This window comes from Accipiter gentilis, chromosome 5 (assembly GCF_929443795.1).
Source record: "Accipiter gentilis chromosome 5, bAccGen1.1, whole genome shotgun sequence".
Taxonomy (NCBI): Eukaryota; Metazoa; Chordata; class Aves; order Accipitriformes; family Accipitridae; genus Astur; species Astur gentilis.
Genome location: NC_064884.1, coordinates 7210286 through 7227361, shown reverse-complemented (window position 1 = coordinate 7227361; position 17076 = coordinate 7210286). Strand labels below are relative to the sequence as shown.

At 58.5% G+C, this 17076-nt stretch overlaps 1 protein-coding gene across 2 annotated transcripts; it reads right to left on the bottom strand.

The window, feature by feature from the left end:
* Positions 1–3996: 3996 nt before the first annotated feature.
* TMPRSS13 (transmembrane serine protease 13) lies at positions 3997–15793 on the bottom strand. Of its 2 annotated transcripts, XM_049800063.1 has the most exons (13): positions 15573–15793; positions 10132–10303; positions 9654–9755; positions 8794–8916; positions 8577–8706; positions 8198–8290; positions 8065–8108; positions 7619–7778; positions 7313–7485; positions 6714–6812; positions 6279–6421; positions 5976–6128; positions 3997–5843 (listed from the first exon to the last, which is right to left on the bottom strand). In XM_049800063.1, exons 1-13 carry the CDS (start codon positions 15591–15593, stop codon positions 5829–5831), a joined length of 1428 nt encoding a protein of 475 aa, XP_049656020.1. In that variant the 5' UTR covers positions 15594–15793; the 3' UTR covers positions 3997–5828. The 2 variants fall into 2 exon arrangements, with proteins under 2 accessions (XP_049656020.1, XP_049656022.1); XM_049800065.1 differs by lacking the exon at positions 15573–15793 and having other exon boundaries at positions 10144–10254.
* Between the last annotated feature and the right edge of the window lie 1283 nt (positions 15794–17076).

Below are 17076 nucleotides of genomic sequence, written 5' to 3'. Positions count from 1 at the left end.
ATAAGGCTGTCAGTTACCCTGCAGTGAGTGAGGCAGGGATCAAGCAGTTATAATCAAGTTTCGGGCTTCTCTGACCTTACCTGCTCCTCGGTGGTTATTATCCACTGCACGCAGTAAAAGATTCTGATGCTGTGATCATGCCCTGGGGACTGCAGCACGCGTGCTGGGCCCCTGCAGAGCCACAGACACAGAGCCGTCACGCAGGCAGCGGCCCGGACACACGGCTGGCTGCGGCTGGACGTGCTACGTGCTCTCCTTCCTTTAGTTCTTTATTTACCGATTTGCAAGGTGCTGCCCAATGCAAGTAGAAACAAAAAAATTGGCAGCATGGATTGTTTTTCTGTACAAACTCAGGTAAACTAGCGACTCTGCTGTGAAGGGAGGAAGGGAAGGGTCCCCTGCGCTATTCCCACGGAGGGAAAGCCGCTCCGGCAGTTACTAATAGGAAACGTTGGCTCCGCAGAGCTGCGCTGCCAGAGAGAACTGTGGTGAGCAATGGCTTCTTTTCTGGTGAAATTGGGGCAAATCTTGCTGGTATAACACGGGCTAGCAGCACCCAGGCCAGACAGGCGATGCTGATTTATGCTAATGAAGGGGCTAGGCCAATCTCCTCATGCTATTTGAGTCAATAGGAGCATTGCCAGTAGCTCCAACAAGGGCATGATTTCATCCTGGCGTGTGTCGCTTTAGAGTGGAGCAGCCACAGAGCAGGCATCTCCTCCCTGCACTCTCAGGGAGGGAGTACAGGAAGGAGCCACTTGCCCTCCAGAACTTTCCCCTCCAATTTTAAGGTCTTTCCCTTCTCTGTAACACCAAGCTTGCGAATGTTTGCAAACTGCCCGTTTGGTGATAACGCAGCCCTCAGCCTGGTCAGGGGCCTGGTAGAAGCAAGCAGTGACAAAAGTTGTACACAGCCATATGGCTGCGTTTAACCCAGCAACATAGTCTTGCATCAGGCCGAAGTCATTCCTTGTGCTCTGAAGGCCCCCGGGAGCAAACAACAAAGCAGCGGATTGTACTGAAGCTGCTGAGGGCTGTATTCACTGGTCGAGCACAGCCAGCGTGGGTATTGCGCAAGCTGAAGTTCAGTGACTCTGTGCCAAGTGATGATGTTACCGGCCGTGGAAGGGAGCCAATCCGAAACGATGGAAAAAACATTTTTGTAGAGAAACATCATCTCTGAAACCATATAAACAAATCAGTTTGGGCACAACGGAACAAAGAGCTATAAAAGGAGAGTGTGGGAAAAACACCACCAACGGGTGGTAATTCACTGGTGCCCGCCAGACTGTATTTTTGTAATTTCTGTTCCTTGGGGACACTGGCCTATGATTTCCAAAGCACAGAGAAACACAGAAACAGCCCGGCCAGATGTGGGGCCACACTCGGCACCCCTTGTCTGGGAAGATGCTCCGGAGCAGGATGCAGCCGAGCAAGTGGGGGGCTAAGCACAGGGGGCTTTGCAAGAGCTGCAGGGGATGGCCTAGGCTGCTCCCCCAGGCCCACGGCCAGAAGGACCTTTGTGCTCAAAGGCTCCAGGAGCGGAGGTGAAGCGTTGTCCGAGATGTCTGCTTCATCTGTGTGGCCTTGTCTTCAGGAACAGCAGAGCACAACAGCCGTGGCCAGGCAGCTTCACAAGAAACTAATCACTTCTAATCTGGTTAGAGAACTTCAGCCCTTGGGAAAACACAGCGTACCTTTCCGTGGGCCTGGGAGGAGAGACCACTGGAAGTCAGGTTTAGAAGAAAGAAATTAAATTTGTATTAGCAGCTGAAATCCTTTCTCTGCTTTGAGAGACTATTTCAGAGAGCAGAAGAGCAATAACCTCTGAGGAGGTGAAATCCACAGCAGAGGAGCAGGTCCTCCACACACTGCAATGGCACCGCTACTGGGGACATGATTCCAGCAAGATCAGCTATTATTAGGTTCCAATTTTTTTGTTCTTTCTCAAAAGATGTGTTTCTTTAGCATGCCATCTCAGACAGCAATAAAACGTTACGAGCTGCTGCTCTGTGGGGCACACCAAGGCTTTTATGAGCAGAAACCCTGAGCCCCCAGAGAGCCTTTGGACAAACATAAGCTGGGTGTGGAACTCAAGACCCATTGAATTCACAATTTGATCAGACCAACATAAACCAGGAAAGTCACATGGGGCTCCTACTCCTACTCCATCTCAACTGCTTTTGTTTGTCAAAAATCCCGTTGCCTTCACCACTGCCCGTGCTAGGCCGTCAGCTGTAACACAGTCAGCCAAGACGCGGTGCCTCTGTGTGCCAGGGAGTAAAAGCCCCCATTCCCCCTGCCGTCTCTTCTGTGACCAGGGGCAGCGGTGGCCTTTGGCCCCTAACACAGGGCACCTAATGGGCCTCACACCCAGGTCCCCCGGCCGCACAACTGCGTCAGCAGGTCTGGCCCAGGCCCTTTTCACACTTCCATTTTCAGGTATGGTTTTCGGTGTTATTCTAGCAGCACCAGCTGCATCAGGACCCAGCAACACTTCTTGGTCCGGCTCAGCATTTTCCCAGCTGAGCAGCACCCCATTCACCCCAACCCAGGGCAGAGCTGCAGGGCATCGTCCACACCCCTGCACGGCTCTCCAGCTGCACATGCCCGATGAGCTCAGCACGTACGTCCCCCCACTGCCCCGGGCTCTGCTCGCTCTCCCACTACCACCGTTAATCCTGCAGCTCTGCACTGGCTAGCAGGGCATTGCCCCGTTACAACAGGACCCCGAGCAAGCTGGGTTTTGCACCACAGCTACAAAGTCCTTCTCTGCCCTAAGCCCCAGACAGCTCACTGCCAGCCGCAGGTTATTCCCCCCTGAACTCACTGAGCGGCAAAGACGTTATGAAGTGAAAACAGCCCCTTGGCCTCTGCACACCCCCTTCACGGGAGGCTCGTACACACCGTGAGAGGTTTCTGGGTTGCTTCTTTGAAAAGCCATTTGAGGTCAGGCTGACTCAGTGTTTCCCAAAACGCAACAACTCTTACTGCTTTGGTGCAGGTCTAGAGCAGCCGCCAAGCACTGCCCTGCGCGCTAGGGCCTGCTCCGAGTCCCACGGAGAGGTGGCTGCTTTCTGCGCACGTAGAGCCAGACTAGACCTCCTATTCCAAAATTCAAATGCAAACTGCAGCTCTCTGCCTGCAGATAACCTTTTCCATAGCAGGCGGCCAGTTCTGGGAACCTGGGTGATGCTCCCAGGAGGTGAGGAGGACATGCCTGCGGCAGCCTGCGCACCCTGACAATTTTGCATCTTCTCTTTGCAGGTAGCCTCTGCAGCTCCAGAGCCCGTGCACGGCTGGAGACAGCAATTTCCAGCACACCTATGGGAAACAAACCTTCCCAGTCCACAAAGAGCCATGTGGCCCTGCTGCAAGTGATGCGGGTCAGAAACCAGGCTGCCTGGCCCATGCAGAGTCCAGTACTCGCATCGTCGGGGGAAATGATGTTTCCAGTTCCTCTGCAGGATGTACTGGACACCACAGCACAGAGCCTTCTGCTTGGAGTTTGCCCCCCCCGCCCCGCCACACCAACCTCCTTCCCAAGGAGGGAGAGGCAGGCTGCAGCGGGTGGCCATCGTACTCCCATGCTGGGGAGAGACAGGGCCATCGCAGCTGGAGCTAGCGGCAACAGACCTGTGAGGCAGATTCAGACTATTTCAAAGAGAGCGAGTAAGCTCCCCAAAGCACCGGTCCCTCCTTTAATGTTTCCAGCTGCAAGAAGACAGGTTACAAAGAACCACTGCAAGTAACCTTTCCTCCTCCTGAGGAAAATTCAAGCCTAAATGCTCATTACTGCCATTTCTCTAACACCAGGCAATTGCACAGGCTGTGCAGCCTTCTCAGGAAAGTGTTTTATTCTGTTCCACAGCATTCACAAGCTGAATTCTGATATGGCTCTCCTCTGGGCTCATGCCCATGGATCCACTCCCCCCCCCCCCCCCCAAGAGGCTTCACCCCCACACAGCTCCATGCCTACATTACCTCCATACCTGAGCACCTACTGCCAAGCCCCTGTAAGACCTAAACCACCCCCTTTCTCCCAGCAGTCTCTTTGAGCAGTAACCCTGAGGGTGAAGGGCAGTAAGGGCTTCTGCAAAAAGCCGCTCCATCACATACACCCACATGAATGGCAACAGCCACGAGGCAGCTCAGGAGCAGGTGCACATTGGAGTGCGGAGCACATGCTCACAGACCTGTGGGGCTGCACATGGCTGCAACCCCCCCACGTGCTTGCTGCACTCCAGTCCCATGGGCCCACCGCAGTGTGCGTGGCCTTGCTACTGGGGCCCAAAGAGCCGTGAGGAGAGGGGCAGCCCTGGAGCATCACAGCACGGTCTCCAGCCAGGGCCAAGCCCTCCCCGTTCCCTGGGGCTCCCTTGGTACCTGGATGCTGGGGCTCGCCAGCTTCCTTTCCGGCGTGTCCCAAAGAGCCGTCTCCACACGGAGCACTACCAAAATGTTTATTGAGAAGAGTGCGAGGTGGCCAGGCTCCCCAAGACTCCTCTGCAACTGACCACACGTCTGGGGAGAGGAGCGTGGCCTCAGCAAGGGGCAGCCAGCCTCTGCCTAGCCGATGGGCACTGCCACACTGGGGATCTCCCGTAGCACCTTGTGTGCCTCAAAGCATCCACAGGGAGACACGGTCTTGTTTCCTTGAGAGGAAATGTGTCCCCGCTCTGGTGTGGGCAGGGAGGTGAGGCTGGCTACCCGATCCCTGCGTGCTCAGCAGCTGGAGGGAGGAGGCAGCAATCCAGCAGGGTCACTGAACAACGAGCCGTGAGATCCAGGGACTGGCTCATGCTGGAGAAGGGCTCATGCTGCCAGGGAGGGTTGGCTGGTCTGCATCACGCTCCACCTCGGACCTTTGGCTGCTGCTGGCTTCTGTCACACCTCCCATGGCCATCCCAGGAGAGCAGACCTGCCCCACACCGCTGCCGAAATCCTCATGGAAGCAGGCAGGGAATGGAGACCGGCTGCATGCAGTCCTGGGAGCGAGTGCTTGCTCGGACCATATCCGTGGCATGGAAAAATAAACAAACGGGTATTTCTCTCATGGGGAGGAACATAATTTCAAAGGCGCTTCCTAAACCTATCTGCAAACATAAGAGCAACTACTGCTTCTCCCAGAGGGTGGTGTAACTGCACCGCGGGGCTCCCCTTTGCTCAGCCCTCCCTGGAGAAAACAGGGAACTTGGCCTCACGGGTGCGGGCAGCTGCTGCCTGCCAGGGCAGCATGGCACACGGCTGCACCGTGCCAGCTGAGCCCCGTCCCACGCCCCAAGGCAGCACAGCTGCGACGTGGCAGTGGTGTGCGAAGGAGAGTGCTCCCTCGCCACGGGCGGCCCACTGCTCTCCTGTGCCCCACAGCTCTCCTGCTCGCCGTTTCCATCCGCAACCTCCACCGGATCAATGGGCAGCACTAGCAGCCCTTTGCCCACCGAGCGTGCCACGGTCCTGCCAGGAAGCACTCGCAACAGCCCCATCCGGACACGTCTATTTACACGAGAAGAACCACAGACCCAGGGCAAGGAGGTGCCTCCCAGCTGGCACAGGCTGCTGTCCCCTGTGTGCTGCCAGCTCGGGGCTGGCTGGGTGCTTTGCCCAGCCGCCGCCAGGCTACCTCCTCCCTTGCACTGGGCGAGGGCAGAGTCACTTTGCAGGTGCCATATTTTCAGAGGCTGGGGGCAGCGACAGGTCCCTGGCTGCACGGACAGTCCAGAGATAGGCAGGGGGATCTGCTGGTAGCATCATGCCCTGGCAGCAAGCAAGGGCAGGGGCCCATGCCGGCTGGAGAGGCATGGCCCAGGCAAGTGTCTGGCCCAGTCTTAGTCATTCTCGCTCTGCAAGGGAGAGAGGGGAGAGCAAGGGTGAGGTGCCGAGGGCTTGCAGGGGGGGATACAGCCCCGCTCAATGCACCAGGGGCCACCTGGTAAGTCTCCCTGCCAAAGCACAGCCCTGCCATGCCACCTCACCTCCATTTTGCTGTATATCCAGCTGAGAAGCTTTGTCACACGCGTGTAAACACCGGGCTTGTTCTTCTGGCCACATCCTGTCCCCCAGCTCGTGACCCCGGCCACATACCAGCGGCCGTTGTCCTCGCAGACCAGGGGCCCTCCGCTGTCACCCTAGTACAGAGGGGCAGAGCAGTGAGGAGAGGAGACAGGAGATGCCCCTCTGCCGGTACCCAGCCAGCGGACACCAGCACACAGGAAAAGCGTGCAGCCCTGTCCGTCCTGCATCACCTTGCCTGATGGGACCATGTGCCCCTGGCTCACCTGGCACGCATCTTTCCCCCCCTGCAGGTACCCGGCACACATCATCCGTGGGGTCAGGTAGCCCTCGTACACCTTGTCGCTGTTGCAGACCTTGTAGTCAATCAGCTTCACCTCGGCCTCCCGCAGCTTCGGGGACGTGTTATCTGCAAGGCAGGAGCAGCCATGGGGCAGGGTGGGCCTCGTCCCCCCACTGCCCCCTGGCCCCCTCTGCAGCACCAGGCATTTCCTTGGCAGCGAGGGAGGAAGCTGGTATTTCTTGCAGGCCTTATTTCTGTGGAGCTGCATGGCCGGGAGGGCAACCACTGCAAGTCACCCCCGCGGGAAAGGCCCTCGAACACAGCAGCAGAGCCACGCTCACTCCTCTCGCACACTGCCTTCGCAGGTCAGGCTGCGGCACACAGGAGCTGCCTGTGGAGAGCTGGTATACTCCCTCACCTTCGTTCTCCCTGGTTTTCCCAAAGCCGGTGATGAAGCAGGACCTGCCGGTCTGGAATTGCTGGCCGTACATAGGGAGGCAGGCTGGGCGAACCTGAGCTGGAGGGAGACATGATGAAAACCAGGGGAGGAGAGAGGGATGAGTCACCCAGGAGCAAAATAGCCATTGTAGTCACTAGCCCTGCGGCTAGGGAGGAGCGTGGTGTGCAGGAAGCACTCCCCTCTGCACCTACCCAGGCAGGGTCTCTGCCGGCCCCCCCCCCCCCCCCCCCCCCCCCCCCCCCGCCGTACTGCCCATGTGGGGCACGGTGAGCGGCACAATGCCGGCTGCGCAGCTGAGCCCACGGCTGCGTGTGTGTCGGGCCCTGCCGGGGGAGGACGGGCCGGTTCCTGACCACGGGCCAGGCAGGGGAAAGCAGTGTGGCCACAGCAGAGCGGGATGCTCCAGCTGGCAGCAGCCCCATGAAGCCCAGGGGATGGCTCCAAGGGGACCCGAGCTGTCTCTTGCTCCTGCCCGTCCCCCGCAGCCTCTCTCTGTCCCCCAAACACCAGCCCCTGCCAAGCCCAGCCCTGCGGCATGGCAAGATGAGAGCCCTGACCTGAGAGCATCAGCGGCCTGGAGAGCTTCATGAGTGCAATGTCATAGTCATCGTGATCGTCGCTGTAGTTGGAGTTAATGATGACCTGGGAGACAGGGATGCCCTCCGCATGCTGCTTCAGGTCCGAGACCCCGCCGTACACCTTCCAGTCATCGAGGATCTTCATGCTGTTCCTGGGCAGGGAGAGAGGTGGGGGAAGCAAGGAGTGAGACGCCGGGCAGAGCGCTGGCGCAAGGGCTGCTGGCCACAGCCGCTGCCCCTGGCTGGACAGCAGCACTGTGGGCAGCTGCCTGTGGCAGCACTCACATGAAGAAGCAATGGGCCGCGGTGAGGACCCACTGTGCGTCGATGATGGTGCCGCCGCAGATGTGGATGGGCCCATACTGCACACTGACTTGCCAGGGCCACTTGGTCACGGAGGTTTCCTTTCCTCCAATGATCCGGCCAGAAATCCTCTGCCCACAGGCTGGAGGGGAGAGCAGGTCTGAGAGAAGGGCTCAGAGAGAAGGCAAGGCTGGAGGGGAACGCGCATGACATCCCCACTGCCCGCAGGCACCAGCGGTGCTCAGTACGTTCACAGGGGCCAATGGAGACCATGGGAATGCAATCTTCGTAGTTTTCTGTTACCCAGAAAGTTTGCTGGAAAACGCCCCATTTGCCCAGCCCTGTTCAAAGAGGGGAGGAAAGCACTCCCAGGCCTGTGTTTGGCCTTGCCCGCCCTTGGCCATGTGCCTGCCAGACAGCCCCCTTACTTGTGCATCGGAGGGAGACGTACTTTCCCGTCAGACAGTGGGAGCTGTGGCAGAGAAGAGGGAGATGCGGCCTCAGCCCCTGCCCTGCGGCACCAGGGCAGGGGCAGGGCCAGGAGGTGACACTGCCTGGTACCTGTTGAGGCTCTGCTGGATGGTCTCTCGCTCATCAGTCACAGTGAGGCTCTTGCCGGAGACATGCAGGGGAATATATTCAGTCTGTGATGCACTGGGAGGGGAGAGGAGAGAGGAAGTGAGGGTGTACCCCGCCGGCTAGGCACTGACTGCCTGGTCCCTGCCTTCTCAGAAAGGCTCTGCACGCTAAACCTGGGGGGGACAGACTGAAACACCCAGAGCAGTGCTGGATGCACAGCCTCCCAGAGGAAAAGCACAGTGCTGGGGGTAAGAGCACAGCCGACTGTGTACACAGGCAGGGCAGGAGGGTCGGAGCAATGCCCAGGAGGCCAGGCAGGGCCCCAGCACCCAAGCAGGACAACCCAACCACGGGGAATTACTTCTGAAATCCCAGCTGCCGGCAGGTCTTTCTGGAGAAGGAGTCGTCCCAGGCGCTGCTGCATACCGGCAGCCACTGGCTCTCAGCACTGGAGTAGATGTGGAGCAAGGACTCGTCAGATGCGAAGCGCACTGCAGGGATGGAGCAGGTGGGTCAGTGGTACCCAGCACCCCGGGGGCTCCCCTCACTCCCATCGCCCCTGGCTCCCGGTGCCTCACCGCAGCCCAGCTCGTCACTCCTCTGGGAGCAGTCGACGATGCCGTTGCAGCGCACAGGGCTGTCCTTGCAGCTCTCAGCAGGCTCCTTGTACACGATGCCGGTCTGCGACCGCCAGAACATAACTGGAAGCAAGTGAACACTCTGGTGAGGCTGGGACTACCAGCAGGGTCTTGCTGCGGGCAAGGGTGCTGTGGGACACCCAGATGGGAGTCCAGAGGAGGTCTGCCATGCACAGGGACACTGCCAAACATGAGGTGTGAGCTGGGGTGCAGGGCTGCCGTTTGAGCCAAGGCTGAAGAGCTGCAGGATGCAGGGCTGAAGGAGGACTGGCCAGCCCTGAGCAACCCCCCATGCCAGCCCAGCAGCGTGCTGCTCAGCTGCTGCTGCAATCCCCTCTCCCCTAACCCACTTGTGGCTCGCTTCTGCAGAAAGGTGCATCCAGCCTGCTGAATGCTTCAAGCCCACCAGCTACAGCAGCTGGAGAACCGACAGCTAGACGTTACGAGGATTAAAGCAATTGCCCTGGTATCTGTGCCTGTTCCACCGACAGAATGCACTTTTTTTTGACAGGTCCTGCCTGCTAACCCTGGTCCTCAGGGAGGGCGAGCGTGGGTGCTGCTGGGGGTGCCCCGCCGCCCGCTGAAGCAAGCCCAGGAGAAGGAAAGCACGGTGCAGCACATCTCCTCTCCCCAGCGATCCTGCTCCTGCCTGTCCACCAGATGTCAGGAACACTCAGGAAACGGGAAGAAGACATCTCTGCCTGCTCCCTCTGGGCCTGCAGGTGTCCCCAGCCTCTGCTGACCCCCAGCCCCTCTGAGGTCTTCCCCCCTGGGGAGCCCCAAGCCGGGACCCCACTCACACAGCAGGATGAGAGCGATGAGCAGCACGATGAGGACGGAGATGCAGAAGATGAGCGCAAGCCGTCGCTGGCTCATGCAGGGAGCTCTGAACATGGAGGATCCTGGCAGCAGGGCGGAGGCAGGGTCAGGGGGAGCTGCTGTCTCCCCAGGGTGCCCGCATCCCACTGCCCACTAGCGTGTGCCAAGAGCTCCCTGGCTCCACATGCACCTGGCTCCTCAGAGGACCCACAAGATGTGGGATAGGAGGGCTGCGCACACCCCACACCACCCCGTGGTGTCCCCCCATCCTGCCACGGTCACTGTCCTCCCCCTTGCCCCCGGCACCCCTCACATCCCCAGGGAAACACCAGCCTGTGACTGAGGCTTGTGCCAGCTGTGGGCACAGACACCCATTCCCTGCCTCTCTCCATCCCTCCCCACCCTTGGTGGGACCAGGGCCAGGGTGGCCAGAGACCACCCTCGGCACCATCCTCTTACGTGCGCTCTCACAGGTCGTGCAGGGGGCCGGGGCTGGGCTGGAGTCCGGGCTGTAGGGCTTGAAGCTAATGCCGAGGACGCTTTCTCGAGGCTGCGGCGGTCGGGCACTGAAGATGTTGCTGACTGTGGAGGCATGGAGGCTGGGAGGGACACTGCTGGACGATGCCGTGGTCTGTGAGCAGAGGAGACTGTTACTGGCACCGACCGATGCCCACCAGAGAGACCCTGCAGAGTCCCCAGGTGGCCATGAAGGCAAAGGCGACAGGGAGCCGAGCTCCCCAGCAGGGCCAGTCGTTGCCACTGGTGGCTATTCTTCCACAGTACTAGGAACCACATGGAGAGTTACTGCCACGGTCCCTCTTTCTGTACCATGGAGCCCGAGCCATACCCCCTCTGTGACGGCTCAAAACCTCTTTGTCACAGAGCTTTTCCCCTTTAGGTGGCTGCTGGCCAAATTTCCCAAACTGGTCTCTTTGATCAGAGCAATCAGCTGGGTATTTGGCATCGGGTCAGTCACGCTGTGGCCCAGTTCCATGGGGCTAGTGCCCCAATTTATGCATCTATCTTTAATTAGCCATTTGAAAAATACAGTGCAATTTCCAGCTGTTATTTAGTAATACTTAATAATCAGTGTTTTCCAAGCCCTGAAACGTCCTGCACCCTGGAATGCTGTTCTGCAGTTGCGTCACTCCTGATCCATGAATTTGCAAAAGAACATGCATTTGTTTCCTTTCCTCAAGATGCACTCTTCCCAGCGCTCCATCAGCTTTGATCAGCTACAGAAGCGAGAGCCTCTCATTTGCCTTCAGAGAGGACCTGTGCACAAAGCCCACAATAAATGCCATTCTCGCTGCCATTCATAAAATCTTTTACACATCTTTGGCAGTAAGAAATGGCTGCGTGCCTTGCAGAAACTGCAAGGGCATTGCCAGCCAGCCCACAGCACTGAGAGCCCGGCCTGGGCTTCGTTCTTGACAGGTGCTTCCCACACTGCCTCGCTCCTCCTGCCCGCCATCTCCCAGCACTGCTCCCAGTGGCACGCAGCCACGACCGACCGCATTTGCACTGGGCTGTTCGAGGGAAGCCAGTCAAATTTGGACTACGTCTGTCCCTAGAGACAATGTCGCTGCTGTCCTGCAGAAGGGGCACCCAAGGGAGAAACGCAGCTGCCATCCTTTGGCAGCAGATTGCAGCCAGCTTGGCACCCACACCCCAGCCCACCTCCCAGGACGTGGGCTCAAACACGCCCCTCTGTCTCTGATTTTTGGCCCTGCAGCTGCTAGAGATCACGTTTCCCCATAACCAGAAAACATCCCTTTCCCGGCCAAGCCGGCAAGCAGCATGTGGGCCAGTGCACAGCTCTGGAAAGGGCAGAGAGGACGGGGACCTTGGGCAGAGCAGGCTGCGACCACCGAGTTGTCCCCTTCTAGCTGGATTTTCTCTGCTCTCCTGTTTCCTGCTGGGAACCAAGGGCTGTAATGAGCATGTCGGGAGCCTGCTTAGGCTCATGCTTTGTAAATATGGCTGTGCCCTTTCTTGCAATGCGGTGGTGTAACTTCCTGGGCATTATCCCGTGAGTCACAAACCCCGGCATGGCCACACATGCTGCCCGTGCAGTGTCTGCCTCAGCCCCCAACTGAACATCGTGGGGGGACACACGCCATACCTCTCGAGCTGTGCCTCCGTAACCGCTCACAGCCCTGGTGCACCAGCCGCAGAGCCGGCAGGCACAGCACCCCGGGCTCCCGGGGAGGCTGCCTGGCCACCTGCCCTGGCCAGCGGCGGGGTGCGCAGGGCCACCCCCCGGCACAGACCTCCTCCCGCTGCCTGCGGGGCCCTTGGCACAGGCACCGCTAAGGTCTCCTGGCCATTGAGAGCCACCTTCCCGCTCACGGCCAGTGGCTCCCTGGCCTCCTGCACGTACCGGGAGGAGCAGAGGCAGTTTCACAGCATCGCCCATCCCTTCTCGCCCCTTCCCCGTGTGACAGCAATAACAAGCCTGAATTTGCTCAGCCTGCAGCCAAAGGCCAGCTTCCTCTATGCCTGAATTCCACAGCATCCGTGCGGGCAAGCCCGGGACAGCCGTGCTGCAGGCTCGCCTTATCCTGGGCTCTCCCAAAGGTGCCAGGGAGGCCAGGGGAGCCCTTCAGTGTGCTCTGCGGGGCTGGGCTGGCACAGCAGCCAGGAGGGCTGGGGAGTGCTCCGGCAGTGTCCTCCCCTGATGAGTCTAAGTAGTCATGCTGATGGGATTCAAGTTCTTGCAGCAAGTATCGCACGTCCGCACCATGAAACATCCCTGGGTACCTTTGGTGCCCATTGTTAGAAAGCGTACGGGATCAGCGAGAGAGCCAGAGCTGCTGCAGGTCCTGCGCCACTGCTTTGCAGAAACAAAGCAAGGCATAGATGCTAGGAATCCTTCCTAGGAAAATAATTTCTCTGGTGTATGTGTAAACAAGGTGTTTGTAAATATCCAGACAGTATCATTTACATTGGCATTTGTATGCTATCTCCACATGTCTGATATTTCACCTACCTCATCCTGCAGCAAGGGCAACCCTTCGGTTATCAGATCAGCAGAATTACAATGCTGTTAAGGACAAACCTCCCCATCGTACTAGAAAATGCAGCTCAGCTTCACCAGTAAGTCAGTGATGCTGGATGCTAAAGCATTTTCATCTCCAGCGTGCAAACGTTTCAAATTAACATGTAAGTATTCTATAGTTTAAATTGCTCTTACTATTCTTTAGCAGGAAACACATGCCCTTTCTTACTCTCAGGTGAACTATTAGCTACTTATTTCTCTAAAAGTCTAAAGTCCAAGTATTTTTTTTTCTGTCTATTGCAGAAGCTAACAAAACTTTTACCACAGGCTCCTGGTAACCAGCATAACTGGTTGCTGTTTGTATAACCACTGGAGCAGAGAACAAACAGCAGCGGCTTTACGAAGATATTTCTGTTAAGGAGTGTGCATTACCCCGGTGAGTGAGCTGTGACTTCTGCCCACAAAACCTTTACTCACCCTTTGCTGGCTTTTGAATAAAAGTCAGACCGGGAGCCGTGCCTATCTCACACGTGCGGCTGCGGTTTGAGCCCCTTTTTCTGACGTCCTCTCTGCAAATGTTCCACCAGCCACGAGAGTGTTAAGCGCTGCTGTGGGCTGGCATCTGAAAGTCAGGCATGGGGAAGGGGAGAACAACTGGGTCCTTTCGGTGGCAGGCCTGACTTTCAGACAACCGGGGAGGAGGGATGCTGAGGATGTGCGGGGAACTGCTGCCCAGCTCTGCTCACCTCATACCCGGCCCAGGCTGCCTGGGGGATGAGCAGACAGTGCCAGTCTGCAGCACGAGCCCTTTGCTAAACCTGTCACAAGCATAAACACCACCTCACTCTGCTCTGAGGCTTTAAGCAGAGCTGGGAAAAGCACCTAACCCACAGACAGCAGCGCTGAGGAAGCCCATCCCCTTTGCACCATGAGCTACCATGTGCACCAACCTCCAGCTCGACTCCCTGCTGCAGAGGGCAATCACTGGGTGAAAGACCCAGTCCGGGCTGGGTTCAAGGCTCAGGATCCACGCATGATGTGGAGGGAAGCCTGGGAAACCAGCCAGCAGTCACAGATAGTTTCGGAGTGGGAGGGAGAGCAGAAGCGAGGCAACACCTGAGGTGTTGCAACCAGACCCAGGGCCCAGCAATGTCTCAGAGGAGCAAAAGGGCACAGTGACTACCAAAATTGTGGAGCATCAAGAGCAGAGCGAGGCAGCCTGGCTTAAATAAGCTGGAAGGAGCTGCCTAAAGAGGCGATGATCTTTCCCAGCTGAGCTCAGCAGCCCACCCCTCACCATCGCTCTCTGCTGCTCACAGCCCCTTTGTTTGGGGCAGGGAACCAGCTCCTTCACCTGGTTGCGGAGCCCTGGGCTAATGTCCAGGGCACATTAGCTCAGCAAGCACACAACAGCGACATTGTCCTCGTGCTCCCTTGGGACAAAACCCTCCCGAGCCTGTGAAAGGCCCCGTTCCCTCCCAGTGACACCCGTCCCACTCAAGTGCCACAGCTGAGTGATGCCTCAGCAGTGCCTCACTGGGAGGAGGCAGACCCCCGAGTCTCAGGGACAAACTGGGCAGGAGCTGCGAGAGGACACTGCTGAGACCCGGATGCCATAAAACGGCAATATACGGGGAAATGAAATCCCAGAGCACAGAAGGGCCATTTTGCAAGTACAGATGACAAGCTGTGTTGATTGAGTCAGCCCGATCTGACCAGGGACAGGCTGCCATATGCCAGTGTGAGCAGCCCTTCAGGCAGGGATCAGAAAACGTTCCAGCGGGTGAATAATCGCTGCTCACCCCATTCCATGGAGGGGCAAACAGAGGCACAGAAAGATGAAGTGACTCCTGCAGTTGCAGAGCCAAGGGTGGCACCCAGGAATCCTAATGGCCCATTTAATGCAAGTGACAAAGCCAAGGTGGCCCGGTGGGCATGCCCAATACTGGGTAGTTGTTTCCATATGTGGGCATCCCAATTCCTGCCCCGCTTTCAGCAAGACACGGTGCTGCTGCCCACTTTCAGGGCCACTCAGAGCCAGGATCACACTGCAAAGCAGTGCTTGGGGGCAAGCTGCCCCTCCTTTGGGACCCAGCCAGGATCTGGTACGAGCCCACTCTGCCCCTGCTCCTGGCTGCCTCTGAGGCACCTGCACGCCAAGGGGCAGGAAAAGGGTGGTTTTACAGCTGGCCCTGCCTCCCCTCGAGTCCCATCCACCCCATCACTGCCGCCTTTGCATGTTCCGGATGTTGCTGGCACAGCCGGCAGCACTCGGCGTGGTAATTACCTGCTGCCTCACCCGGGCAGGCTGAGCCCAGTGCCCAGCCAGGGATGGATGTTTTCCTCATGACAGGATGCTCAGCAAGGACCCATAGCTGAGACTAAGCAGGACCCAGTCAACCCAGCCCGAAAAGAGCATGAGGAAAACTGCCAGGAGAGCGGGCGAGGGAGAGCAGCAGGGACCAAGGCCACCAGCGTGCTGCTGCTGCTACCGATGTGCTGGCGAGAGGGCTCCAGGATTGCACAGCTTCCGTGGGCGCCAATTGGCACCAGCAGCGCCAGCCCACTCCAACAGCCTGTACCCCCCAGTTCACAAATTTGCTCCAGCATGGAAAAGCAGCGGTGCCAGGGGCCCCCAACGCCTCCTCTGCTGGCACGGGGCTGACACCAGGGATGCTGGTGGCAGTCCTCCTTCCTCCGTGTGCTGAGGAGGTGCTGGAGGCAGCAGCCCCACGGGCAGCTCGCCCCAGGTCTTCCTCTGCGAAGGCAATGCCCCAGAGAGCAAGAGGCAGAAACTGGGAGCTCCACCAAACCCCAAGGAAAGCAGGTCCGTATGGCCACAGAGCAACCCCCAGTACTTCTAGCTGGGTCAGAGCTGGGGGACCTGCCCACGCCTTACCGGAGAGGTTTTCCCGTCCATCGGCCGCTGCAGGGCTGGGCTGGGATCACAGCTCCGGCACAGCCATCCTTCGCTGCGCAGCGCGGTGCAGAACAAAGTCAGGTCCGCGGGGACGGGGCAGAATCTGTTTGGCGAGCGGGCTCGTACGTCAGTGCCAGCGCCAGGTGCGGAGGGAAACCAGTCCGACCTGCCGCCCGGCTCTACCGCTGCCTGTTTCTCAACTGCTCCAGGCACAGCGTGCAAAATACCTGCCTCTGCTGCCTGCCGGTCACCCCAGCCAGGCCCTGAGGAACGCTGGGCAGGGGCAGCAGGAGCCTCGGCTGCTGCGAGATATCTGGGAGTCTGGGAGCAGGTGGGGTCTGGCCCTGGGAGAGAGCAGCATCCCAGGCACCCAGGGCTCCTCACTGCTCTCCCGGCTGCTTGCTCACCCAAGGCCACCCTTCTGCACTGTGTGCCTGCCCCGCGCTTGCCTGCACCTCTCCTGCCCCAGGCTGAGGGCTGTGCGCGCCAGCCAAGGATGGGAGAGGAGGGTATGCGCAGTCATGTCCAACCCCAGTAAAAACCCTCTCATGCGCCCCGGGTGACCGAGAAGTCTGGAATGCCCTGTTTCAAGGGAAAAGAAATGCCATTTCCCTCTAGTTTCTCTTGAGGCTTTGTCACTCTTTTGCTAATGGAGCAATGCTCTCACATTGTGCAAGGAGAAAGCAGCGGTCTCCCACTTCCTTCTGTGGGCATGAGCCAAGGGATGCTTTGCTTAACCCAGAACTCACATTTGGGTGAAACAGGTAAAAATATCCAGATTAAAAGGAAAAAGGCCCAGCTCCATTGTGTGTTTTCTGATGTCCAGGCCCCAGATCCATGACCCTCAGTGGCACACGCCCCGCTCGCCCCAGCCCCTGGCTGCCAGAGGAGTGGCTGCAGGGTGGATGAACGAGGCTGGTGGGGAGCCTGTGCCCGCACTCCTTGCTGGCCAGGGCTGCACCGCGGTCTCTGCTCTGCACCACGCAGCAGAGAGGCGGGATGGTGCTTCATGTAATCCAGGCTGCTCCCAGCTTTGGCCAGCGTGTGGATGAGCAGCCTCTGGGATAAGAGGTCATTGCAAGAAATGGCTCCCCTCCTGCCTGCCCACTCGTGAGGGCTGGCACTGGGCAGTGTGAGGGCAGTGCATGGCTTGACCGGGAGGAGGGCAACCTCTTCGATGGCTCAGTCCTGGGAGGCTCTGTCCGACGGCGTGGTGCCTCCCGTGAGTCCCATCCCAACACTCTGTATTCCAGGCACATTTCTGCCGGCATTATTCATAGCATAAGTCCCTTATTCATCCGGCTCCCCACCCACACCTGCTCATCGGAAGCGCAGGAGACAAGCAGGGCCATCCAAGCTTGAAGGAAACCTGCTTTGAAGCCCCCTTGATTTCAAGGCTGAAAGGCCCGGGATGGATCCCGCTGTCCCCTCCACCCTGCCCCGGGGCTTCCCATCCGGTTCTTTCCCAGAGGGGTCAATTCCT